At 46.1% G+C, this 26,252-nt stretch overlaps 1 protein-coding gene across 1 annotated transcript in view; it reads right to left on the bottom strand.

Moving 5' to 3' along the window:
* Positions 1 to 417: 417 nt before the first annotated feature.
* Positions 418 to 26,252, bottom strand: part of L3MBTL4 (L3MBTL histone methyl-lysine binding protein 4) — a 328,160-nt gene continuing 302,325 nt past the window's right edge. The window contains exons 14-16 of the mRNA XM_056138437.1: positions 16,092 to 16,261; positions 3,248 to 3,310; positions 418 to 585 (exon numbers count right to left, since the gene is read on the bottom strand). Coding sequence (XP_055994412.1) covers positions 418 to 585; positions 3,248 to 3,310; positions 16,092 to 16,261 — 401 coding nt within the window. The remainder of the gene's footprint in view (positions 586 to 3,247; positions 3,311 to 16,091; positions 16,262 to 26,252) is intronic.

The following is a 26,252-nucleotide window of genomic DNA, read 5'->3' as shown; positions in this document are numbered from 1 at the left end:
CACAATGTAATTATGAATACTATTTTTGAAAAAAATATTTTATCACTTGAGAACAACCCTTCACTTGCAAAAAGGAAGATGACTTTTTTGATGGTGATAGAGGAGGCTAAAGGTGTACGTGTGTGGTGGTGGGTGGAAGGGGCTTCTTTGGTCCGTTTGCTGCAATGTATCAGAACCGGGAGATCTTACTTAGCCCAATGAAACGACCTTTGCTGACCATACATGTGCCTGGGCATCTGTCTGCCAACCATGGGCTCGCTCATCAGAATCCTCTAAAACATCGACACCACAAACACTTAAAAAGAAAGGTTTGGAATACATCTGGATAGGACTAAGAGAACAGTGAAAGCAAATTAATATGGGCCAATCTTATTGCTCAAAAACGCTGTTCTGGTGTAGTGGCCACTGTGATCAGAGCTACTTCCTGAGTTTCGGGCTGGAGGCCACATCTTCGTCCGAGAGATCCTGGGAATTCCTGAACATGAGGATAGAATTATAGATCTTGAGTGCTGGGCCCAGTTTGATCTTCATCACCTTGACGATGTCTGTTTGGGTCAGAAGCAGGAAGGCTTTGCCATCAATCTGCTGCAAGGAAGTAAGCAAACACCGATTTAGAATGTCCCTTGCTGCCCATTCACTCCCAGGGACCGAGATGTGAGCTGGTACCCACTGTGGGTCTGGTATCTCAAGAGCCAGGGCCCCCTCATGGAGCTTGTCTTCCCTCTTTTTCTGCCCTGGATGCTGAAGCTGTTATGTTGAAAAGGCGCTCATCTGTTAAACAGGAATTCAAGATCCATTGACTGTTTCCAGGCTAATTTATTTCTGTTGCTGCATATAAGAAATCTTGGCTTGACTTTATCAAGGACCTTAAAAAGAACATGGTTTCACCCACCAAAGAAATATCTGGGAATTTCCCCCAAGAACACTACTGTGTGTATACTCTAGTATTCCTTGTAATGGTCAAATACTGAAAGTCATCTAAGCATCCCCCAAACTACAGGGGTTCAATAAATCACAGTGAGTCAATGAAATTTAAGTCTCACTGAATCCTTTCCCAATTACAACTTGGGTGATTTTATAATGTTACTTGAAAGATCAGTTTTACTTCATACAATTGAATGTGTGTGCCTAAATCTCTATATAAGGTTAAATTATTTGAAGTCTATATTATATATTAAAGGAGGTTAAATTTGGCAGATGGAATAGATGTTCAGTTGTTTTCTCCTACATTGTGTTTTTTCCCTATGATAAAGGCTATAATAACAGAAAAACATCAGATAAGTTTTTCTTTATTGACTTTCAGAACAGTGGTCTGAAATTAAGAGCTTACTACACACCATGGTGAGTGGCCTAGTACAGCCTACTTTTTCTCGGCTCCCAGAGGCTCTGATTGTGCTTTTAAAGACTGAATCCTGGAAACTACAGGTGTCTCTGACCCTTGTCTCCTATCTCCTATCCTTGTCTCCTATCTCCTTCTCTCCTTCTGGCTCAGAAGGAATTCTCTCTCCTGAACCAAGAAGATGGACAGAAAGGGTTGCTCATGGGAACACCTTTCTGCGAACCACCCATGTGGATGCAGTTTTAATCCTTCTCAGTTAATGATACAAACATTTTGGGGTCCATGTCTCTCTGAGGAAGGAGGGACCACCCAGGGACTGTGGTGTTGGGGGTGGGGTGGGATTTTGAAGCCTCAGAGTTTTCTAAAGCTTCCTGTGCACTTATGACATATTGTCTGGTGAAGAATAGCCCATTTAAAGAACAGTGTATTTCCCACTGCTGAGAAAAATAATTCTCCCTTCCTCCCTCCCATAATGGATTTAGCTCCAGTATTTTCAAGCCAGACTCACTGGCTTAAAAGATTTTAGGCCAGCTGTCCTAAAAATAAAGCAATGATGGTGGTGATGACCATAATAATCAAGAGTATGGAAGACAATATTAGTCTTCTCTGTGTGTTTAATCCTCCAAGGAGCTCTGAAAAGAAGATAAGGAAATGCACACTTGAGGGATGAGGATTTGTTGCAGGACATGCAGCTTCTTGGGGGTAAAGCTGTGATTACTGCAGGTAGACCCTAAAGGCTCCAGAGGAGACACCACTCTGCACTGCTGTCATTCACCTGCTTCGTTTAAAGAACCACACTAGGTACTGTAAAACACAGTTCTGAACTCTAAAGGGTTTCCTCATACTGGTCTCTGTTTTACAGAGGAGGGACAAGAGAGCTAATAAAGTGACCTGCCCCTGGTAATGTTGCTGTTCACAGTGACAAACTTGAGCAATGTGGCCCACAAGGAGATGTCTGGACAAGCCAAGTGCCGAGACTGGCTCATGATACAAGAGGCTCCACTCCCTGGACTTAGGTGAAATCAGGTGAACTGACTGTATCTGCCGGCAGTGACCCAGGCTGACACGGCAGTATGAGATCCTGAGAAGCAGTGCAGGCTGAACCCCAACTCATACAGCACCTCCCCTGAGCCATGTAGGCGGAGAGCTCAAGACGGGCAGGGGACTGCAGCCTAGGGAGCTCAATGAATGTCGTCCTCTAGAGAGTTCTCAAAAAATGATGGACACCCCTGACTCCATCAGCATGGACATGGACTGAGACCAGCCGCCCTTCTGATGAGGTCCCTTAGTGCCTTCAGCAGTGATGTGCCCCACAGACACAGGGCAATGACAATGGGCTGCCTCGCATGGGTGGGCACAGGGTAAGCCCCAGTGAGCAATGATCACCACTGACAACATCAGCGTTTCTGGGCCTCCAACGTCTAAGAATTCTAACTCCAAAATGCGTGCTAAGCAGTTTGGTATATTCTCTGTGATGACAAGTAAGAAGGGCAATTCCACAGGACCTTGTGGCTTCTCTGCACACTGGTCCCTGCTCAGGCACGTACGGAGCAGGGCCACGGGGAGAGCATGACTTCCAGTCTGCTGTGGTCAAATGCTCTGCTCTCCTCTATAGACCTGGCAGGACCCTGGCACAGCTGAACACCACAGTGCAGAGGTGCCATGACACCCACGGGCTTTAATGACTGAATGTGTTCAAATGGCCCATTTCTTGAGCACAGAGTATGGACTGTGCCGGGGGAGGCTCATGCAGCTGAGCCCCAGGTGCTCATTGGCTCTTTCCTGCCTGGACCACCCCGTCTTGCCCTCCATGCCCCCATCCCTCTTATTAACACTTTTGTGAATGGAAACACAGCGCTTCTGGGTCTAGCAATAAAGCATATAGATATAATTTTCCTCATTTCCTACCTCTTTCTTGAAGCACTTGGCATGCTCTTCGCAGCCCAGAAGAGACTGTACAAACTTAGCCACCTACAGTGCAAGATGAAAAACCTGAATTAAAACATGCACCTGAAATAATTTGAGGTTTATTTCAACATCTGAGTAAAATATACATCAAATGCTTCAAACACTCAGGATTAAAATGCTGCCAAGTCAGCTGTTCCCAGCTCAGAATTCAGGTCTCTGTTTGGACCTCGTGCCTAGGCCTCTACAAGGTTGCCAATATGATAATGAGGAAGACAGATTACAACAGTGGGGAGCTCTGGAAACTTCTCTCCTTCTGTCCCCATCCCCCCTGTGGGCAGCTTGGCCTTCTGGCAACCTGCGGGTCTGGCTCTTCTACCTAGTCTCCAGTCATTACACAGAGCTTGGCGGGCACAGGAACCAGGTGAACCTGTGCAAGTGGATTCCCAAGTAAAGGATAATTTGAAACTGCACCCAAGAGGTTGACCAATGTACTCAAGATCCCACGTGGCCAGCAAGTTCTAGACATGGGTTTGGATCTCGGCTTTTTCTGCCCCCAAACTGAGTTTGACTGAGAGTAAGGATCATGATTTCTCACTGCGACCCCAGACAAACGTGCCCCGAATTCCTCTGAATAGAGATCAGGTGAGACATCTGCCTGGTGGCTTAGAAAGTCCGGGAATGTTCCGGAAGATACTTTGGGGAGTTGACTGAAATGTCATGAAGTTAGACTTCTAACAACTGAAATCACAGTAGGTCCCTGGCGCTTGCTCACGGTCTGGCCCTGCAGACACTCAGGTGACAAACAGCTGGAAGGTGACCAGAGAGGGCTGGGGGTGCGACTCTGCAGGCGGAAATGCCTGCTGTCTTCTGGTTTCCTCTTCTGGTGTCTGTCCACAGCACTGTGTGCAGCAGCAGGTCAGCATGCACAAGGCCTTATCTCAACATGCTCTATCCTCAGCATCCTGGGCTCTCGGAAGCCCTCGGGAAGCAACTGCCTAGCCCAGACCCTCCCACACCGTGCAGAGCAATATCATGACATTGGCTCATGATCAGCTGAAAAGTGGTGGTTTGTGTACTATGACCGAACACCCTGGGTGCTCCCCTGGATCTCTGTCCTCTGCCAACTGTATTTACTGTGCCAAGTACAATGATTTCAGAACATCTTTTTTTAGGTGCAATGCACATGTTGTCATCAACTCGACTCACCTCTGATGCCAAAAATACTATCTTGAGTCATTTATAATCATCCTTCTAAAATGCAGGATGATGAGAATTGGAAAAGAGAGAGAACACCTCCCCCAAACAGTCCTTGTGCTACCCGATGTGAGTGTATGTTCAAGGGGAGGAGAGGAAGGGGTCAGCTGCCCCCACAGGACTTGGCGCTTGTTGCTTCTTGGCCATTTCGGCTCAGGGAATGCTGGGAAACCAAGTCTAACTGCTCCTACAGTTCTCTTTCCCAGGTGGAAGGGAAGCGTGGAGTGTGGGTTTGGGATCTGCAAGGAGCCGAGGAAAGTCTTGAAATGCTGTTGGGCACATTGCAGAGACAGTCACAGGGGCAAGTGCCAGAGAAGGAATAAAAGGTCTGCTGTCTGGGACACAGAGAGGTTGCTCGTCCCTTCACCCCCTCGAGGCCCCTGCAGACAAGGAAGTTCTGAATGAGGCTCTGAGTGAGGCCTCTGCCCTGGGGGCAGGGTTGGTCTGAACATTCTGTGAGTTTGCAGGTAGATGAGTGACTGGAGACTGGGGGAAATGGTGAGTAAAGAAAGGCTTGTGAATCTCCACAGTACATGCTCACATATGCTCAAATCCACAAGAGAGGCATAAAGGCTACGGGGATTCTAGAAGGGACAGATGGTCCGTCAGGTGGGAGCGCAGGAAGAGCCTTGCCAGGGAGGGGGAACCGAGATAAGCACTGCTGAAGGCTCAGCATGTCTCCCTGGGGGTGTGGATGTTACCCACAGGCAGCCGGAAGGGAAGGGAGGAGGAGGCCAAGGCTGGGAGGAGACCACGGTTTCCAGCTGGGCTTGTCCTTCTAACAGCAGGCAGCCTCGAGCCCTGGCAGCACCTTGGACCCACCTGCAGCATTCTAAAAACCACTCTCGGATCTGGGGACACGGTTCAGCAGTGGAGCACTTGTCTTGCTTGTGCGACTGGCCCTGGGTTCAATTCCCCCCAAACACATACACACACACTCTGCTGGAGTAATTAAGCTAGACTGGATAAAGTACTCAGCATACATTTATACATTTTCTGGTTGATTCTATCTAAAGTGCTATTCAGACAGGGGACCAGAGTAAGAGAAAGCTGGGAGACAGCTAAAGCAGTTGGTGCAGGGAGTGTTAAGAACCCACCTGGCTCAGACAAGCCTCACCCATGAGAGAATCTGCAGAAAAACCAAGGTACGTGAGATCATGACTGAAATCTCCAAGCTCACTTGGAGCAGGACTGGGTCTCCTTTCCCCAGCTCCCAAGTTTTCCAGGAGCTTGGCCGTCACACCCACAAACTGCCCCTGGTGCCATATAATCTCATCAATGACCAAGAAGAGAGCAACATAGGCTCTACCCATGAGTGAATCTGCTCTATAACCGTATTCAAAATTTTAGAAATCCTGGAGCACACGGCTGTGACCTCTCATACTCTACTCCACTGATGGACCAAGAGTAGCACACATTTGCTTGGGTTTAACATACATGATCTATAATATCTTACACACGGGCTTAATGGCTCCAGGATGAAATACAACAAGCTTCACCACACTTCACCACGCTTTTCCTCTTTGGTGGTGGAAAGGTGCAGTGGTGGTGGGATTAGTATTTGAATATTAAATGCAATGAATTATTGTGAACAACTTTATAAAAATAAAATTAAATTAAAAGGAAAGAACCCATCTGGGTGCTCCCCACCAGACAGAGCTGGGTATTGGAGGTGCTGCAAGGTGGCCTGAGAAGGCTCTGCCTACAGGCTGGATGTGTGGAAGAACGAACCCAAATTGAGCGCAGCAAGAAGGCTGCAAAGCAAGTTTCTCACCTCCAGCAGGCCAAGACAGGGGCCACGGGTCCCTGCCTGGGCTCCTGGCACAGAGCAGGGCATGGCAGCCTCTCTGGCCTCTGCTTGCCAGGTGCCATTGATCCCTCCCTACTCCCAGCTGTGCAACCAAAAATGTGTCTAGATGGCACTCCCATGCCATGGCGAAGAGTCACGGCTCTGAAGGGCACCTCTGGGGTGGTGTGTCTACAGGCAAAAAGGCTGAAGGTGACAGCAGAAAAAAATCACATGGGCTGGCTGTCACTGGGAAGTGACTAGAGAGATTCTGTTGCTGCCCTGGGGAGGGCAGGCCAGTCAAGGGGACCCCGACTTCTTCAAAGCAAAGGAAAGGGTTAGGGAGGTGCTCCATAGCCAAAAGACTGTATGTGGCTCTTACTGGGATGCTTTGTTTTGGACATTAGAATGTCCTTTTTCTGGGCTGGAGCAATAGCACAGCGGGTATGGCGTTTGCCTTGCAAGCGGCCAACACGGCCGACCTGAGTTTGATTCTTCTGCCCCTCTTGCAGAGCCCAGCAAGCTACTGAGAGTATCTTGCCTGCACGGCAAAGCCTGGCAAGCTACCCATAACGTATTCGATATGCCAAACACAGTAACATTTGTCACCATGGAGACGTTACTGGGCCCGCTCAAGCAAATCGATGAACAAAGGGAGGTTAGTGATTGAGTCCTTTTTCTGGACAAGCAAACAAATTCCTCAGTATTATTACTTAAAAAAAAATCGCTGTTGGTGCTGGAGCATAACAGCAGGTAGGGCATTTGCCTTGCTTGCAGGAAATGTGGGGTTGATCCCTAGCATCCCATTTGGTCCCTGCCCCGAGCACAGCAAGGAGTTATTCCTGGGTGTAGAGTTAGGAGTCAAGTCCTGAGCATTGCTGTTAAGAACCACATACAATCAAACAAACAAAAATCACTGCCTATGTCAAAGGTATATTATATTTTAAAAAAAGGGGAGGGGCATAAAATTGTGTTAAACTCGGGGCTGGAGTGATAGCACAGCAGGTAGGGCATTTGCTTTGCAAGTGGTCGACCTGGGTTTGATTCCCAGCATCCCATATCACATGATCCCCTGAGCACTGCCAGGGTTAATTCCTGAGTGCATGAGCCAGGAGTAACCCCTGTGCATTGCTAGGTGTGACCCAAAATGCAAAAAAAAAAGTGTGTTAAACTCAAGTCAAAGGGTAAACACCCCACTCCGGTGTGAAGATGGACAGGTTGGGAGGCACCATCCCTGTCCCTGACCTGGGCCCTGGCTGGTCACTTTATCAGTGACTGAAGGAAATGCTCTGTCTTCTGGAATAAGATTTTGATTCTATTCAATCTGTTTTTTGTGTGTGCGTGTGTGTGTATGTGTGTGTGTGTGCGTGCGTGTGTGTCTTTGCGTGCATGTGTGTATGTTTCCTCTGTAAAAGAGTAAGGCACCAATTCTATTGAGACAGACTTTCCTAGGAAGAATCATAAAACAGCTAAAGGCCTGGAGCATTATTCACTATCATTATTCACTACACTGTTAGTCAGTATTTATTCCTTCTGTGAACAAATTACAATTCAGCTTTTAACAGTAGCCCACTTTGCTGCTCCTCCTCTAACCGGAGTGTTGAGAGCCTGGGCACATCTGAGAGGATGTGTCCTATCAGAAGTTTCCTCCTCATCCTCCCCATCAGAGTCTGTTTTCTTCCTCACATTTATAGCTCATGTGCGGTCACACTCACTTCAGTGAACGCTGTGATGACGGCCATCCTCATATACACCCACGGTGGCCGTGTGGACACCACGCACCTGCGTGTCCCCGGTGATGGTGGCTATTGGTAGACCCTGGGGGGTGCTGGATACAAGCTGGCTCTGGAGGATGATCCGAGGGCGCTCCCCTAGGGACCTGCAGCCCAAATCCTGCCTCCCTCTGGACAGCTACAAGGAAGTTAATTGTTGGGATGACAGGAAGTCGGGAGAGGCTAAGAAAGACGACACTGCAGGCTCTGGATGAGCCCATTACTTCACCCAAGTTACCCCCGCACTGACCTACTTTCCCTGCATTCTCTGGGCGCGCAGCAGGCCTTGTTTGCTTCTGGGGGGTGGCTGCCTCCTTAAATCTTCCCGAGTGGTGGTGTGCTCTGTCTTGCTGAGACTGTAGCTGTGTGCAGGATTGTACTGGCAGAAGGTCTGCCAGGGACTGTTGTTTCTAGCCTGGGTCTCATTTTATTTTTCTCTTAACAGCAGAGTTTATTTTGCTCCTTTTGAAAAAAAAAAGGCACGACTGTACAAAGCTGCTATGCTTAGTTAGCGGTACTCTGAGTTTTTCAAAACATTCCCTCCTGCGTAAACACTGCTTCTAAAGACAGCTATCTTTTAAAGTTAATGGACATTTCGGGAGCACTTGGTGGTGGGTCGGGAAATTTAGAGTGCTGCTTTGGAAAGCAGTTCTGAGTATACAAACTAAAAGGGCCCAGGTGTGTAGCAAGTGTGTTGTGTTCAACTGTCATGGGCATCATGACATGTCGTCGGCTGCCCTCATGCCCCTGTCGGAGATATCTGGCAAGAGAAAAAGCCACGTTTAAGGCCCCTCCTCCTGCACTGACATCTCTCACACCTGCCCCACACCTACTCTCGCAGAGATCCTTTGTGACAGAGATGTTTAACGGCCCCGTTCCATGGCGTTGAAAACTAGTTCCCCTGTACAGAATGTTTCCAGGAGCAGAATCAAAAGATGCACACCACACTGACCAGGACTCGATTGTCTGCACACACTGTTTTGTGAAATATTTTGAGCCAGGCTTGTTTCATCTAGTCTTGCCCTTCAGTTTATAATCCTTCCGTTGATTTTATAGATTATCTGTGCCCTCGAGAAAACACGGCTCTAGCAGAAACAGTCACTGATGAAGGAGTTGCCAGCTAGGCCCCACACTTTGGGGGATGCCAGGAGGGCTCAGTGCCAGCTTTTGGCTAACAGAGAAGAAAGTAGAGCAGAGGTCTTCCCCCCTGCCGGCAGGGCAGACAGAAGGAGGTAGAGGAATGTTTGTTCATTCCCACTCCCCATTTCTGGGTGGGCTGACTGGAATTTTCCAAAAGAAGATACACAGGTGTGTAGCAGACTCATGAAAAAGTGCTCATTATCACCGCTTATTAGAGATATGTAAATGCAATGAGATATGATCTCATCAGTGAGAATGGCATATGTCAGAAAGTATACACATCATCAGTGTTGATTGGGATGTGGTGAGAGAAGAACATTCACTATTGGTGGGGACGAAGGTTGGTTCAGTCTCCATGGAAAGCAACATAAATATTTCCCAAAAAGGTAAAGAAGCAGAGCTCCCATATCTCTTAACATCTATCTCCAAAGCATTCAATGATTATTTTTAAAGAATATATACACACCTTTGCAGCACTGAGTACATTAGCCAAGATATGGAAACAACCTAAGTGTCCAACTATAGATAAATGGATCAAGAAGTTGTAGTATATCTATACGACAAAATATTACACAGAGATTCCTGCCTCCATGCCTTGCTGTCCTCACCGGGGCCTCTTGAAGGAGGGTGGGTTGAGTTTCCCTCCCCACCCCGAGCAGAGCCTCGGTGGCTGAGGACTTCCAGTTCCAGCCACAGCCATGCTTAGGAGCACTCTCTACATGTTCAGATGGGCCTCACGCATGAAGGAGCGATGGAGGAACCCAGGTGTGCGGGACACGGGGTGTAGATCTCCAAGCCTGCTCAGATTGGGACTGGGGCCTCCTCCACCCAGATCCCCCATCTTCCAGTATGTAGGCGTTACACTCACCAACTGCCCCTGGCACTGTGTAATCCCATCAACGGCCAAGACCCAGAGACTATAAAACCCAGCTCCCCGAAGAGACATCTCATTATCTAGTTCTTACTCTGGAGAACCTGGCAGGATACCAACAAAAGTATCCTGTCCACACGGCAGAGTCTGATAAACTCCCCGTGGTGTATTCAATATGCCAAAAACCAGTAACAATGATGGGTCTCATTCTCCTGACCCTGAAAGAGCCTCGAATGTAGCACTTTCTAAAATCACAGGGCTAGGATGAAGGAGACATTACTGGTGCCTGCTCGAGGAAATCGATGATCAACAGGATGACAGTGATATAGTGACAGTGTAAAAAATGGATGAAGTCATAAAGTTTGGGGCTATGTAGATGGAACTAGAGAGTATCATGCTGAATTAGATTAGTCAGGAGAGGGACAGATTCAGAAAACTCTTGCTCATACGTGGGATATAAAGAAACAAAGCAACAAAAAGTCAAAGGCAAAACAGGACTGGCGATCTGGTCTATAGAACTGAGTAGATGCAGGGACGGGTCCCAGGGACATGGGGAGGGTAGTGGCAGGCTGGTAGTGGGTGTGTTGTTGGAACACCATGTGCAGGAAACCATCACTAGCAGTACTTAAAATCACAGTAAGTAATCAAATAATAATTTAAAAAGAAAGTTGCAGCAAATATTCTGCCCCAAACACATCTGCTCTATGTCTTGCACAATGGTACTACCCCAAGGAGGCATAGGTCCATCGCAACCTTTCTTTTTATTTTTATTAAACTTAATTTTTGATTTTTAGGGGGCACACCTGGCTGCAGTCAAGGCTTGCTACTGACTCTGCTGACAGACTCAGGGAACACAGCAAGTGCTAGGGTAAAGCCTGGTTAGACATGTGCATGGCAATAACCCTAACCCTGCACTATCTCTCCAGCCCCTCAACATTAAATAAACCAATTAATCTTGTTTTGGGACCACACCTGGCAGTACTAAGGGGTTACTCATGGCTTTGCACTCAGGAATCACTCCTGGTGGGCTCCAGGGATCATGTGGGATGTTGGGAATCGAACCTGGGTCAGTCATGTGCAAGGCAAGCATCCTACCCTCATGCCACCTCTCCACCTCCACCGCTCAACATTTTAAATAAGGGTCCGAAACAATCACATACTGTGTAGCAGTCACTTTGTAAAATATCCTCTAAGTAAACTCCATCCGCCCCCCCGCCCAAGAGATGCCTTATTTTCAAAGACGCAAATGGAACCCTCACAAACTTTCCCTTGCATTTGTCTCATCAAAGATTCTTGAGAACTTAATGCTTCCTCAAAAGTTCAAAAGTACTATAGAGCAGTGTTCCTTAATGGGGACCAAAGGCCTCCAGCATATTCTAAGAGGGATGCAGGTAAAAAAATATTGCATCAATGGTGGTGGAAGGGGGAGGGGAATAGCATGAGGCTGGAAGGCAAAGTGGTAGGATGGGGAGACACGAGAAGGAAAAAAGGTGCAGAAACACTGTTCTGGAGTGAGGATGCAGAAATTTAAGCTGTGGGTACAGAGTTAGGGAGAAATCAAGACAAGAAGAATGAAACATAAATAACCCAAACCGAGGTTTGGCATGGTCCTGGAAGATGTTGGAGTCTAGAGAGTAGGAGCTGCTTTTTTTTTTTTTCTGTTTGTTTTGTGGCTACCCCAGGTGGCGCTCAGGGCTTACTTCTAGCTCTGTGCTCAGGGAACACTCCTGGTGGGTTTGTGGGACTATATGGGGTGTTGGGTTGGCCATGTGTCTTATTCACTGTACAATAACTCTGAGAGAGATAGAAAAAGAGAGAGGACAAAGAAAGAGAGAGGGAGGGAGGGAAGAAAGGAAAGGAGAGAGAGGACAGATAAAGACAGAAAGAAGAGAGAGAGAGAGAGAGAGAGAGAGAGAGAGAGAGAGAGAGAGAGAGCCCTCGACAGCAGGCACTTTCTAAGATAGCTACTGTCGGATGTTTCTTTAATGTAGAACATCCTGAATGGCTCTGCCAACTGTGCAGGCTGGGATTCTATGCATCACCTAATTACAGAGAACGTAGGGACTACGATCTCCCCATCCACATCTTCCTTGATAACATCCACAGTCATGGTCCTGTCCCACCCCATCCCAGTAAGCCTCTGCTTTCTGAGGTCTTTCCTTTGCCTACGGAAACTTATACTTGAATCAGCTACTGTCCCCATCAATTGCTCAGAATTTGGTATCTATCAGGTCTGAAGATCCCTTTCCCTATCTACAACACAGAATCTTGGTTTCGTCTTTTCGTGGGACTTACTACCGGGTCCTCGCTCAGGGACCACTCCTGGCAGCATGAGGGGGGACAGTATGTGGTGGCAGGGCAAGTGCTCCACCTGGATTCCTATCACTCCAGTCTGGGGATCTATTTTGGGGGGGGTTGCTGGTTTCCCCACTGCCATCCTTCTTGGGAAGTGACTATGACTCCTGCCTTCCCAGAGGAAAAACAGACACACCACACACAGGATACTCAGAGCCCTGGTGGGGACTCGGGACTCACGTCCACTCCCCCGTCTGCTTCTTTTCAGCGGGACCCTTCCCAGGGTTTCTGCCCCTTACTTCCAGCCCCAGGCAGCACCCCTTCACTATCTCGCCACTCTCGAATTTAATCTGTATCCTCCCGCCTCATTCAAGGGACACCTTTGCCTTTCACAGACTCATCATCCCCGCCTGCCCCCAGCTGGGTTGTTTCCTGGAATTTCTAATGGTCGCGGGCAACAGCACACTTCATTCTTTCCGTGTTCCTCTGTGGGTCCCAGGGGCCTGGTGCATTATTGTCCAAAACGAGAAGGCAGACAGCACTGCTGAGATGATAATGGAATCCTCCTGAGCTCCTTTCTCTTCTTCCCCTTTGGGTCCAAACTATTGCCCTGTCCTGTAGCTTTAGGCTCTAACCTGCCCCTGAATTTGGGACCTTCTCAGCTCAGTGCCTGGTGCAAATTCTGGCCCTGTGGGACACGCTGGGGGCTGCTTCCTGGTGCCCGCCTCTTCCCACATAGACTCGCTGATCTTTCCCCAGATGGAAAGCAGAGTGGACAGTGGATGAACCAGCAGGGAGTATCTGCTGTCCTTCCACATATCAATCTCACCCTAGGCAACTGTTTCTCCTTCCACTGGACTGGCTCCCCTTCCTTTCTCTACTTTCAGCAGTGCTCAGGGCTTACTCCTGGCTCTGTGCTCAGGGATCACTATTTTTTTCTTTTTTTAATTTATTTTTTATTAGCGAAACAACATGAGGTACAGTTGTAGACTTACAATTTTTTGTGATTGGGTTTCAGTTATACAATGATCGAGTACCCATCCCTCCACCAGTGCCCATTCTGCACCACCACTGATCCCAGTATCCCTCCCACCTCCCAACTGCCCCGCCTCAGCTGGGGAGCATAAAGTAACAAAATAGAAGACTAACACCCAAGAATAGCTGAGATAAGTACCAGGAGGCTTACTTCATGGCTTGGAGGCCAGCCGCACATGTTAGGGGAAAAGGCAGTTCAGATAGAGAAGGTAGCACAAATAAAGGGTGTTGGGAGGATCCTCCCAGGATGGGAGGTGCATGCTGAAAGTAGACTACAGACCTAACATGATTGCCACTCAATGCCTCTTTTGCAAACCACAGCACCCAAAAGGAGAGAGAGAACAAAGGGGAATTCTCTGCCTCAGGGATCACTATTGACAGGACCAGGAGATCATATATGGTGCCAGGGATTGAACCTGGTAGGCCATGTGCAAGGCAAATGATTCATCGGCTGTACTACGGCACCGGCCCCAATAATCCATTTTTTGTCTCAAAATTCAGCTCATGATACCTCTGTCATTCCATATTCACACGAAAAAATTCAGTCATCTCATTAGATCAACAACAAGATGCTTGGAGGCAATCTCAGCACCAGGTAGAGTGAGAGTGTTTAAGACACCCCAGGAGAGAGACAGGAAGTCTCTCCTCATCTGGTGTTGGGTCAGAGTGTGGGTATAGATGTGGCAGCAAAACATACTCTACTCTGAGAAGAAAAGGGGACTCGGGGAAGGCCATGAGCCCTGCAGAAGCGAGCAGAGGGCTGAGGGCTGCAGCAGCGCTGTGGGAACGGGTGCGGATTCCAAAGGAATGGCAGTGACTGTGTAAATAACAGCACGTGTGCGGTGCTGGGGGGGGGGGTGCACCTGGAGTCCCCAGTAGGAAACAAGACAGAAAAGCAGATAGGGAGTTACATGTGGGTTGTGCAAGCTGGTAGGGATCCAGGGGCTGTCATGGTGGCCAGACCTGCCCAGAACTCTCCTTCCTTTTCCACATCCCTGCCTCAGTCACAGCTGCTCTCTGCCTGAGGTTGTGGCTGTTCCAGGAGAACATCTTTCCAACAATGTCTTTAAAATTTGCTTTTTTCAAAAAAATTAAACAACGGTTACTTACAAAGTTACTGATAACTGAGTTTTAGGCATATGATATCTCAACGCCAACCCCACTGACATGAACCGCCATATGACCCAACAATTATACCCTTGGGCATCTGCTCCTGGGGCATAAAAACACTCTCTCAAAAAAGACATATGCACACTGTTATTCACTGGTGCATTAGAGTATCAGGGAAGCTTTGGGATCAACTCACTGAGAATAGTGATGATGTGAGGGGCCAGAAGCAAAGGAAGAGGAGTCGAAATTACTTTCCCTGAGAAAGGGAAGCGCTTCAGACGGCTGCTCCAGACCCAGGAAAGAAAGATGCCACTGAGGCCTTTGCAGAGGCATGATAGGTGCGGAGCTGTTTTGGGGGCAGTTCTGATTTCTGTTGGTTTGGTGGTGAAGGTGAGACATGCTGTGGGAAAATTCACTAATTTGGCACACTGAGCATGCCCTCAGAGAAGGGTTCTCAGTTAGGAATTCTCTTGAACTACCAGAAATAGCTGGCAAATTTCCTCAATTCTCTTGTCAGCACCTTCAGGGAGACAATGTTCTGCTCCACGGGGAGGGAAATGTGGGTAGGGTGGGGTTTTAGACACTGTGAGAGGAAAAGGAGAGATCAGCTCCAAACCTCCAATCCAACATGGCTCCTCTGTGTGCACTTAGTAGGAGGCAGGAAAGAAGGCATTAACTGAGGTTTTGTTCCGATTATTTCTGTAAGGTGCCAGAGAGATAGTACAGTGGGTAGGGCACAGCCTTGTGTGTGGCTGACCCTGGATTAATCCTCAGCACCACATATGGTCCCTTGTTTCCCAATGGAACACAGAGCCAGCAGAGCAAAACAAAATACTAACACAAGATGATTTCAGTAAGTGCGCAAGAAACACTCAGACTAATTTAACTCCACCTCTAATCTTGCCCTCAGAACAACTCAGTATGACAAGTGAAAAAACAACAACAACAAAAACCTTTAGCAGAAGGGCTATCAGCTCAAGAGTGCATTTCTTAAGAGAAAACTGATTTAAATCCAAAACATTTCTGTATCATTAGCATAAGGGCAGGAACTTACCTTTCCTGTATGAAAACCAATACTGTGAGGCATGTTTACTCGAACAATGTGCCCATTTGCCCTTCTGTTCAGCATCTCATGTCATGGTCTGATGTACTTTAAAAGACACAACTAAGGCTGACTGTGGTTTCTGCTGGATGAGTGAGCAGTGCTGATCTGCTCAGTCATATGATCTTGAGGCAATCCCAGGCCGACGACGGGCAGTGGCCCCAGAAGCACTAAGGACACAGAACATACAGAGGGGGAGTCCTCCCAGGGATGACTGTTGGGGACAGAGGCTGCAACTCCAGGGACCTTGAACTGATCTTGGTGGAGGCTCGCCCTCTGCCTCAGCGAGCCCAGATCCCATAGCAGGGGAGCAGAGGGGATGCTCAGAGAAGACTGGGAGAATGAGGGCAGGACCAACGGCCTCACCTCACTTCTGCAAGATCCTGGCTCTGTCTCCAAAGTGAATCTTATGTCTGATGTATTCAGAACCTCTGATGAAGGTTCGGTGGCTGGGTGCGCTTGAGAACAGTGCTACTCACCTCGTCCACTGTCCAGCGGCCCACCTGGCTTGCCTGCACGTCAGCCACGCCAGGAAGCAGCTTGCAGTGCTGTTGCCTGCCAAGTGCAAGACCGCGAAAGGGGTTAGTCGACAGGGCGGACATGAAGATGGACCGGTGCAGCGTCTTCTGCGTGTGCTGGGTGGTGTATTCTGAAAGAGAGGCAGGACAGAGGTCCAGTGTCAGCAAATGATAGGAACAGGGAAAGAAAGGGACCCTGGTCTCTGGTCACCTGGTGTCACTGTCAGGAGGGGACATCAATCACGGCTGAGACCACTGCTCAGTTTCAAAACAATTACCCTGAGAAACAGATGCTATTATGGAAGGCCCGAAAGACTGCGGTTAGTTGCTCATCAAGTTCAAATAATCTCTTTGAGACATGGATGTCAGCGAAGCAATAGCTTGTCACTGCCTCTGGCTTCTCTCTCCCTAAATCTGGAGGCTGTGGGAGTCACCAAGGATTTGCTCGCAGCACGGCGCGATTTCCAACTGGCAGCTGCTTCCTCCAGACACACTAAACCCAGGACCACATCTGGCTCCTCGGCTCCCCTGGGGCCACAGCTGCTCCTCATGTCCCAGTGAGAGGCAAAGACCTGGAGAACTCGCGCGGGTCCACACTTGCGGAGAAGTGTGCACACGGGGACAGTCACACAGTTACGGGGCAGTTCTCGAAGACCAGTGCCTGCTTGCTCGGGACCCACTGCCATCATCTGGGAGTCAGGGCTCATGTCCACCGCCCACGTAACCCTCTTTTCATACTCATTTTTCATCTTTCAGAGTGACTTCATTCTCAGGTTATAGCCCAACAGGCAGATAGAGCTGAGACCTCAATTCCCTAATGACTTCCCTTTAAATCTACACACGAATAAATCTACAAACACATAGAGATTTCAGAGCAAACACATCCTGCTAATGACATTTTAAAAAGATACTTTCAATAACATTAGCAAAAATGAAGATGTGATTGAAAAAGGCTTTGAAAAGGCATTTTTAAGGTTTCTAAAAGTCTACCTTCCCTAATGCAAATGACAGGCTAAGTAAGCAGTAGCCACCTAATTGGAAATCTGGAATGATGGTTTGTATTTTACTAATGGAGTCTGAAAGGCTATTATGCAAATATTTCCACCTCAAATTCATTCCCGTTTCCAGCAGGTGAGGCCGAGCTGCGCACGTCACAGTCACATACCTGTTAGGAATCAGAGCGATTCTAACGATAAAGAAGTCCGTCCATCACCCACCCGGCTTCTCCTGGCACAGACATGCTACATATTTACCAGTGCTTGCTGTCGACACAGAAAGAGACAACAAAATTGCGGCCTGCTCCTAAATTCTTATGCTCCAATTGCAAGCGCAGCAAATTCATCTCTAAACGCTGATTGTCCAACACTGACCTTTTTAGTATGTAAATAGGTTATCTCGCTCCGTGTAGTTCAACCCAGGGTTTGTAAGGCGGCTAGTTCTGGAGGGAAGCTTCACCTTTCCTTTGAAAAGCCAGAATGTTTACAAATGTGAATGTTCCTTAATGAAGCTGTCAGGTTGGACAAGGAGCATGTACAGAACAAGGCTTGGAAGCCCGGGGAGAGCCTGCAGTTACAGCAATGCAGAGATCGCAGAGCGCTTTCCTGGGGAAACAAGAGTTAAAGGGCTCAACTCTCAGGGATTAAGGCCCAAGAGAAAGCAGGTTTTGTCTGGAAATGAATCACTGCACCAATCAATCAGCTGTTTTGCTGGAATTGCAAGTACTTAAACACACACACACACACACACACACACACACACACACACACACACCTCAAATCATTGCCCTAGGTAAATCAGCATGTACTTTCCAAAAATATACAGGCTTCTGAAAAGACACAAGGAACGAGCCTTATGTTTTGGAAATATTAAGATGTTCAGTGACAGACACTAGATTCATGATGCACAAGTCAAGGCTGAAAACATTTGCAAAAAGCAAACACAAAACTATTGTGCTCCCAAGCAAGAACATTTTCCACCGTAATTCTAAAACTAAATTGCCGTGGGTGCTGAAGCATCCACTTGGAAAAACACCTACGTGTGATGGCCAGCACTGGCCAGTGCAGGACTCTGCTGGCTGGCCACAGTCGAAGCCAACTATGGTCTCTAGTAGATCTTTGGTCAGTTCATGTAGTATGAGGATCTTTCGGCAACAAACAAAGTTGACTCACTTGAGCGCAGGCTGTCTTGTGAACCCAGTTAACTGTGTCCCTATGAAACCAAACTATTTGTTGGAATGGAGGTAAAAGCTAGATTTCAGCAGGCTGAAACGTTAAGGGTCAATCGGTTCTATAAGCCAAAGTGAGTCCTCCCACAGGAAATTAGGAGAGGAGTTTGGACGCCTGTGATCACAGACCCCCGACCTGGCTTTGGGGCTGAATCTGTTCATCTGCAATCTTAGGCTTTTAGGCACCCCAGACAGAGTCAGTTTCATGCTGAGCATGGTCAGCATTTACACTACAGCAGCTTTCAGGATGCAAAACTCAAAACCTGAGTTTTCCTGTTCAAAAAGTATGTGTTAGGTTAAGGAAGGAGTCCTGGAATAGGAAAACTGATTGATCAGTTTCTTTCCCTCATACAGGACTGAAGTTGAGGACCCAGAATCTCCACACAGCCACACCCAAGCCTTTAACAGTACACGTGGGATGAGGAGATAGCATGGCTGAGCTGATTTCTGGGTTCCCTGTGCTTCATGGGATATAGCCTTGGAAACCCCTAGCCCAATTGGCATGGCTAAGGTTTACCCTGGAACCTTACCCAAGCAGCACTGTATCTCTGGAGTCTTGCATCAAACCACCAGCCAGATTATCTAAGAACAGATGGGGGTCCCTGAGCCTCCTAAGCATCATTTGGGAGGTCCCCTTTTCTACCCCCAAAATATCAGGTACTACCCTATACTCCAAGGTAAGTTTATCAAGGTCAAAATTTGATATGCTAGGAAAAGAAAGATTACAATAAACACAATCTAAGATTCTGCACAATAACCTGAAGGGTACCACAGTAGGAGAGATGTGGGCTCCTAAGGTCCCATTGAGAGAACGCTAGGAGCCCTGATACAGGGAGGTGGGAGAAAGGGATGCGTACCAAGTTGTCTTATTGTGAAGCTTGGTCCCCACAGAATTGCTGAGTAGACTTATATAAATTACTTAACCTCTGAGTAAAGAGAGGCTGTTAAAATCTCAGGGTTAGGATGAATGGAGACATTACTGGTGCCTGCTTGAGTAAATTGATGAACAAAGGGATGACAGTCATACAGTGATACAGTGAACCTTTGTGAATTAAAGGGTTGATTAACATTAAAGGTACTTTAAACCGGGGCGGGGGGGGGGGGTGACAGGAAGGATACTGGGGACACTAATCGTAGAAAATGTACACTGGTGCAGGGATGAGTGTTGGAACATTGTATGGCTGAAACCTGAACATGAAAAGCTTTGTAACTGTGTATTTCATGATGACCCCCCCAAAATAAAAGTGAATTAACTCTAGTGCTTATGCCCCACCGAGTACTGAGGATGAGAACAGCACCAGCAGCACAGCACACGTTCAATACAGGCTAGCTGCTGCATTACTCTTACAAAATGTAAAAGCAGCAGTTGGGAAAAGGGCTTGAAAAGCTGGAATGCAGGATTGGCAGATGGAGGTGCCAAGTTCAACCCTGGGGGGGGATCCTCTTAGCACTGTCAGGTGTTACACTGGTGACCGCGAGAAACAACGTGTCCAAGGTGCACTGCATAGTTGGACTCAATCATTGAACTGAGTATGGCCACAAGTGGTTTCTGGAACTCCTTAGTACTGTTTGGAACCTTATGCTCCCCAATCCCCCCAAGAAGTAAATAAATACAAATTTTAAATGGAAAGGCATTTTAGATTGCAATGTGGGGTGTGTGGATCCATAAATCTGCCAAGTACAGTAAGGCTATATTAGTATAAAATGTATTAAAAATGATTGTCTTCATATTTCACACCTAAGTGCTCCTGGAATGACAGCATAGTGATCACCAAAAGTCATCTACGAATGAGACTGAGCCCCACAGGACACTACCAAGGCAGGACACAAGAACATTCATCCCAGAAGATCAAAGCACAGCATTATTAATTTCCACACTTAGCTGAATCAGCCTAGGTGTCCAATGACAGGTGAGTGGATAACGAAGGTGCAGTATATATATACACATGGGATACAGCTGCAAGGAAGGATAAAGTAATGAAATTCACTGAAACTTGGATGGAACTTGGAGGAGATCCTGTTAAGTGAAGTAAGAGGAAGGACAAATACCAGATGATCCTACTTATCCGTGGTTTTTGAAATAGTAAGACAAAGGAAATCAATATATTAAAGGGGGAGACCTAGATTACCCTGGTCCCAAGATTATAGACCTGAGGATAGGAAGGAAAGAGACCAGGCAGATGGGAGGTTTTGGGGCTGGGCCTCAAACACATCAGTGGTGCAAAGCAGTGATCTGTATACCTGAAACCAATAAAGCCGAAAGCATGAGATCCAAACTACCACAAGCTCAACAATGTGCTTGTCAAGGAGGAAGGTTGGGGTGGGAGGGAAACTGGGCACACTGATGGAGGGAAGCTGACACTGGTGTTGGAAGACTATGCCTGAAGTGCAAACTATGAATAACTGTAAATTAAACTAATTTAATTTAATAAAAATTAAAAAGAAACTGTGATCTTCAGCAAACTTTAAAGCATATTGGGTGATCTGGATTATTCTAGATTCTGTGCATAAGTTTAGACTTTTGAAGATAGCCACTGTTATCTTCGCACATTTTTATCCAATGTGAACACTCTGATTTCCACTTTGTTAACTGAGTCCAGTGTTGTTCGTCCTATCTGCTATTTCCAAACAACTTCTAATAAGGAGCAAAAGTCTATGGTGAAGTGGTACACTATCCAATGAAACCATTTTCCTTAAATCAAAAGCATTGCATGAGGCTATTTTGGGGGCACTTGGAATAAACTTCTTGATTAGAAGGATGTCTGCTATGAGCAGGCAGCAGAAAGGGTCCTCCATACTGAGCAATGCAGGTGCTTCATGGGCAGGCCCAGCACCCCTGCCTGTGCCCACCAACATAGCTGAGGGGTTTGATTGCTTCCTCTAACACTACCTTCCGACAGCAATGGTTCCCACCAGTTCTCCTAAAAGCCAGCCAAGGAAAATCAGGCTGCAACTGCAGCCCTCCTACGGGAGTTACTAACATTTTAATTAATTGAAATAGCTCTTGCACTGGAAAATGAAATGCAGGTATAATCCAGGCTCTGCCTCTAACAACAGTGTGTGAGTAACAATAAATAAAGCAATGCCTACAGTTGGGATGTCTTTCCCCTTTCAGAAAAAATGTGTAACACCTATCACCACAGTAGTTTACCACTCTACAAGTGTAGAACAGTTTGAAGAATCTGTACTTCCCTTGCTACTGTTTTTCTTTCATGTGTGCATGTGTGTGTGTGTGTGTGTGTGTGTGTGTGTGTGTGTGTCTGTGCATCTGTGTGATTTTGTGTGTTTAAAGTAACAAAGCATTTATGGAGTCAGTCCAGGTTCTTTGAGATTTTCAGTATTCTCAAAGGTTCACTTTGTCCAGCCTCATGATCCAAAAAGGTGTTGACTAGAGTGCCTGACACTGGCCCTCTTGTGCAAATCCATTCAGCAGTGCTCAGAGAGGTGGAAATAAAATGTTCCACCTCCAAGAATGTTAAGGCATTACTATTCTTGCAGAAGCAGTAAACTGCTGGAATCTAAGTGAGCACTGATGAGAAAGGTCTCAATATCTGTGTTATCAGCAGTTAAACAGAAAGCCTAGCCTGGCGTGGCTCTCTTCTCCAAGCCAAGGGGACAGCCAGAGTGGACCACTGTGGATGATGGGTGACAGATGCAGAACATGGTATCCAGTTCCTGATTTCACAGATGCAAATGTATTTGGGGAACAGAAGATTTTGATTTCTTTGCAGTATAGAAGCTTCTCAATCTGATGCAATCACATTTATTTTTGCTTCTTTTTGCTTGGTCAATAGTACTGAGTCATTGAAAAGGCTTCTGGTGTCAGTGTCATGAAGAGTTCTGCCCTTTTTGCTCAAAGTAGTTTATAAATTCAGCTCTAATACATAGGTCTTTAATCTATTTTGTTAACTTTAGTACATAATGTGAGACAGGGATCCAAATTTTCCCAGCACCATTTGTTAAAGAGGCTTTCCTGGCTCCATGTCATGCAGATAGATGCTCTGTCAAAGATTATCCATCCATATCTCTGTGCACTTAATTACACTGGTGTGAGAGGCTGTATTTTATTCCAGTACCACGGAGTCATGATTATATAGCTCTGTGATACAGTTGGGGGAAGAAATGCCTCCTGTCTTCCTTTATTTCCCAGAATTCCTTTGGCTATTCATGGAGTTTTATCACTCCATATAAATTTTAACATTTGTTCCATATCCCTAAAATATTGTGCGAATTTTTATAGGTACTTCACTGAATTTGTATACTGTTTTGAGTATAATGGTCATTTTAACCATGTTATTTCTTCCAATCCTTAAACAGGGATGTGTCTTCTATTTTTTCTATGACTAAAATAAAAGGATGCCCTACAGACTGAGATAAGAAGTTTGCTTATCACATTTATGACAAAGGGAAGATATTTAAGATACAGGAAGCACCTTTGAAACTTAAAAATAACAACAACAACAACAAAAAAAACCCAGGAAAATGTACAAAACAAGTATGCACTTCAAAAAAGTGGGAGATGAGCTAAAAAGACACTTCCTCAAAGAAGACATACAGATCGTCAATACTTATATGAAAAAGGGTTCTTTGTTAATTTTCACCAGAGAAATGCAAATCAAAGCAATGAGATACCTACCACTTTATACTAGTGAGATTGACAGGCACCAAAAAGAAACAACAAAATAGATTAAAGAATTAGATATTAGAGCTGAATTTATAAACTATCTTGATCTAAGTGGACAGAGTAGTTGTATCCCACAGTTGGTGAGATCTGGTTCAGCCTGTGTGGAAAAAAATATGGAGACTTCTCAAAAAATTAAGAATTGAGCTTCTATCTGGCCTAGTAATTAGACTTCTTGTTATCTATTCCACTGCCACTGTCACTGTCCTCCCGTTGTTCATCGATTTGCTTGAGCAGACCCAGTAATGTCTCCATTGGAGACTTTGTTGTTACTGTATTTGGCATATCGAATACATCACGGGTAGCTTGCCAGGCTCTTGCCATGCGGGCAAGATACTCTCGGTAGCTTGCCGGGCTCTCTGAGAGGGGCAGAGGAATCGAACTCGGGTCGGCCATGTTGGCTATGTGCAAGGCAAATGCCCTACCGCTGTGCTGTCACTCCAGCCCATCTATTCCAAGGGTGCCAAAATACTACTCTGAAAAGACATTTGCATTTGTATGTTGATCACAGCACTATTCATAATAGTCAATATCTGGAAACAATCAAGTGCCCAGACAAAGAATTTATATATATATATATATATATGTATCATGTACATATATGTGCACATTTTCATATATATGTACACACATATATAATATACACAATGGAATAGTACTCAACTATAAGAAAAAATGAAATCATACAATTTGTCACTATGTGGCTGGAACTAGAGAGAATCATGCAGAGTGAAATGGGTCAGAGGGAAAGGAACAATTACGGAATGATCTTTCTCACATGTGGGGCTTAAGGTAACATAATAAGGGACTATTAAATGGCCAGTGGCAAGAGACTCTGCGAGCTCACCCACAGAATTGAGTTTCCCAAGAGGGAGGGTAGGGCATGGGATGGACCCTTTGGGCATTGGAGGAAGGGTGCTGACTCTCTGGGGCGGGGGGGTGTGGGCTGCCACACTGTATGCCAGAAACAACATTGCTAATAGTATTGCAAATCACTGTGCTTAATCAAATTTTAAAAAAAAACCAAGGTTTTAATTAACCTGAAAATATTAGGTATGTAGTTCCTGGTTTCCTCTTTGTCCTCTCACTGATTCTTCCCATTTCTGCTCTACCCCCACAAAGGAAAAAATAATCATTTATGGAAATGTTCTTTAAAAATATGGCTGTTTCTTCACAAAAGCTCACACAACAAAACTGAAGCAAGTGAGTCATAAATGGTAACCAGAGACTGCATGACTGGGCCTCAAGTTATTTTTACTCCCACTAAAAACAGAGACCCATTTCACAAGTAACCTTTTCTTCAATGAAAGTGGTAGCAATTCGACTGTGTTCTCTGCTCCCAAAGGAGGAAGAGAGGAATAAAATTGCAATGGTCCTGATAATCCACTTTTCAAAGTTGATTTCCATCACCTACTATTTCATCTGTGCCAGTATGGACCAATTTCCAATAGCCCAGGCCTCACTGGGCAATTCCTCTGTTAGAGACACTTCTGTGTTCCAGAGGTTTCTGTAGATGCCAGAGAATGTTCCAATAGGTTCCGGTAGTGTTTATTATTTCCATGGTCACTTATGTCAAGGTTGACATAGCTGAAATGCAGGAGTCTGTCATTTCTCTACTGCACCCTCTGCTCTTGATATTTATTTATTTATTTATTTAATTTATTTTTGCTTTTTGGGTCACACTTGGCAATGCACAGGGGCTACTCTTAGCTCTGCAGTCAGGAATTACCTCTGGCGGTGCTCAGGGGGACCATTTGGGATGCTAGGAATCGAACCTGGGAAGACCACGTGCAAGGCAAACACCCTACCCACTGTGCTATCGCTCCAGTCCCATCTACTCTTGATTTTTATGTGACTGGATTTACTCAGTTCCATTTAATTTCCATTCCTTTATCCCACTATGGGCCTGCTTGTACAAGGAAAACAGGAGCAGCTAAGCTCCTGACAGGATCAGCACTTGGGAACAGGCTCTTCTGGGGCACAGCCCTTATACAACACGGTTCTCACAGGTAGGTCTCGCTCCACTGCATCGGAAGGGTGATTTGTCTTCTGTGCTGCATTCTATTTGCTCAGATTGTTATTATTTTGAATTCATACATTTATATCTGCTGAGTGCTTTCTGATCATAGCTATTAGTCATCTTTCATCTCCAGCCTGTGTCTTTCCTGAATTTACAGAAATGTGGGGATGAAATACAGAAAAGTCAGATGCTCCAGGGACATTACAATGGCCCTCAAGAGAATCTGAAATTGAACAAAAGGGTTGGGGAGATAGTTCAAAGGTATGGGGTGCTTAATTTGCAACTGGGAGGCCCAGGTTCCTTCCCTAGCAGCACATGGTCCCTGAGCATGGCTGAGAGTTTCCTCTGGGCACTTCTGAGTATGTTCTCCCCCAAACCCAAAACAGACTGAACTGTGGGTGTTGCTTAATGTCCAACACAGTAGCTGTTCCCTACTCCACAGAGTATTTCAGATATGAAAAGTACCAGTCAAGATGTGCAGAGACCATAACATATGTTTTAGGTTTTTATGACATCATTAAAGAAAGAAGGTAAAATATCTCAGTAATGTTTAAATTTGATTTACTGGTTGAAATAATATTTTGAACATATGATGGGCTAAATAAGATGCCACGATTAATTTTACTGATTCTTTTAATTTAAGCTTTAGTCTACTGAAATGGCTATATTGTATTTCTGGCTTGACAGCACAGTGGACAGGGGACCTCTTTCAGATCTATCTTACCACAGGAAGTTGGTAGGGGATGATTGGCATTAGCTTAACTCTTGCCAGTGGCAAAACTAACTGAAAGCAAAGATGGTGTGGCTGTCAGCATTCAGTATCCACCCACACCTGCAACTGCATGAGCAGACAGGAGACGCTGGGCAGTCCCTTCTGGTGAGTGACAGACTCCTGGGACCCTTGTCTTGTCTCCACAGTTCATTAACCAAGAGACCTGAGCAGTATGTCTGTCTGGCACGCAATTAATGCTCATTATCTTTTGAGTAGATGGATAATGGAGTAAAGAAGGAAACCAGCTTTCAGGAAAGGAAGTGCCTAGAAAGCTTCTGTATTTAGAGTCACTCTGTTTAAGCTGTGCTCTAAATGCCCAAAGGGTTGGAGTAGTCCGTAGCTCGATGGGGAACAAGAGCACTGATGTTTCTAACTCCCCGTTTACTGTCTTCCAAGTAGAAGGTCTTTAAGTCATGAAAAAGTCC

Source organism: Sorex fumeus, unplaced genomic scaffold (genome assembly GCF_029834395.1).
Source record: "Sorex fumeus unplaced genomic scaffold, SorFum_2.1 ptg000128l, whole genome shotgun sequence".
Classification (NCBI taxonomy): Eukaryota; Metazoa; Chordata; class Mammalia; order Eulipotyphla; family Soricidae; genus Sorex; species Sorex fumeus.
The sequence above is the reverse complement of the archived record's forward strand: the minus strand, read 5'-3'. Positions and strand labels throughout refer to the sequence as shown.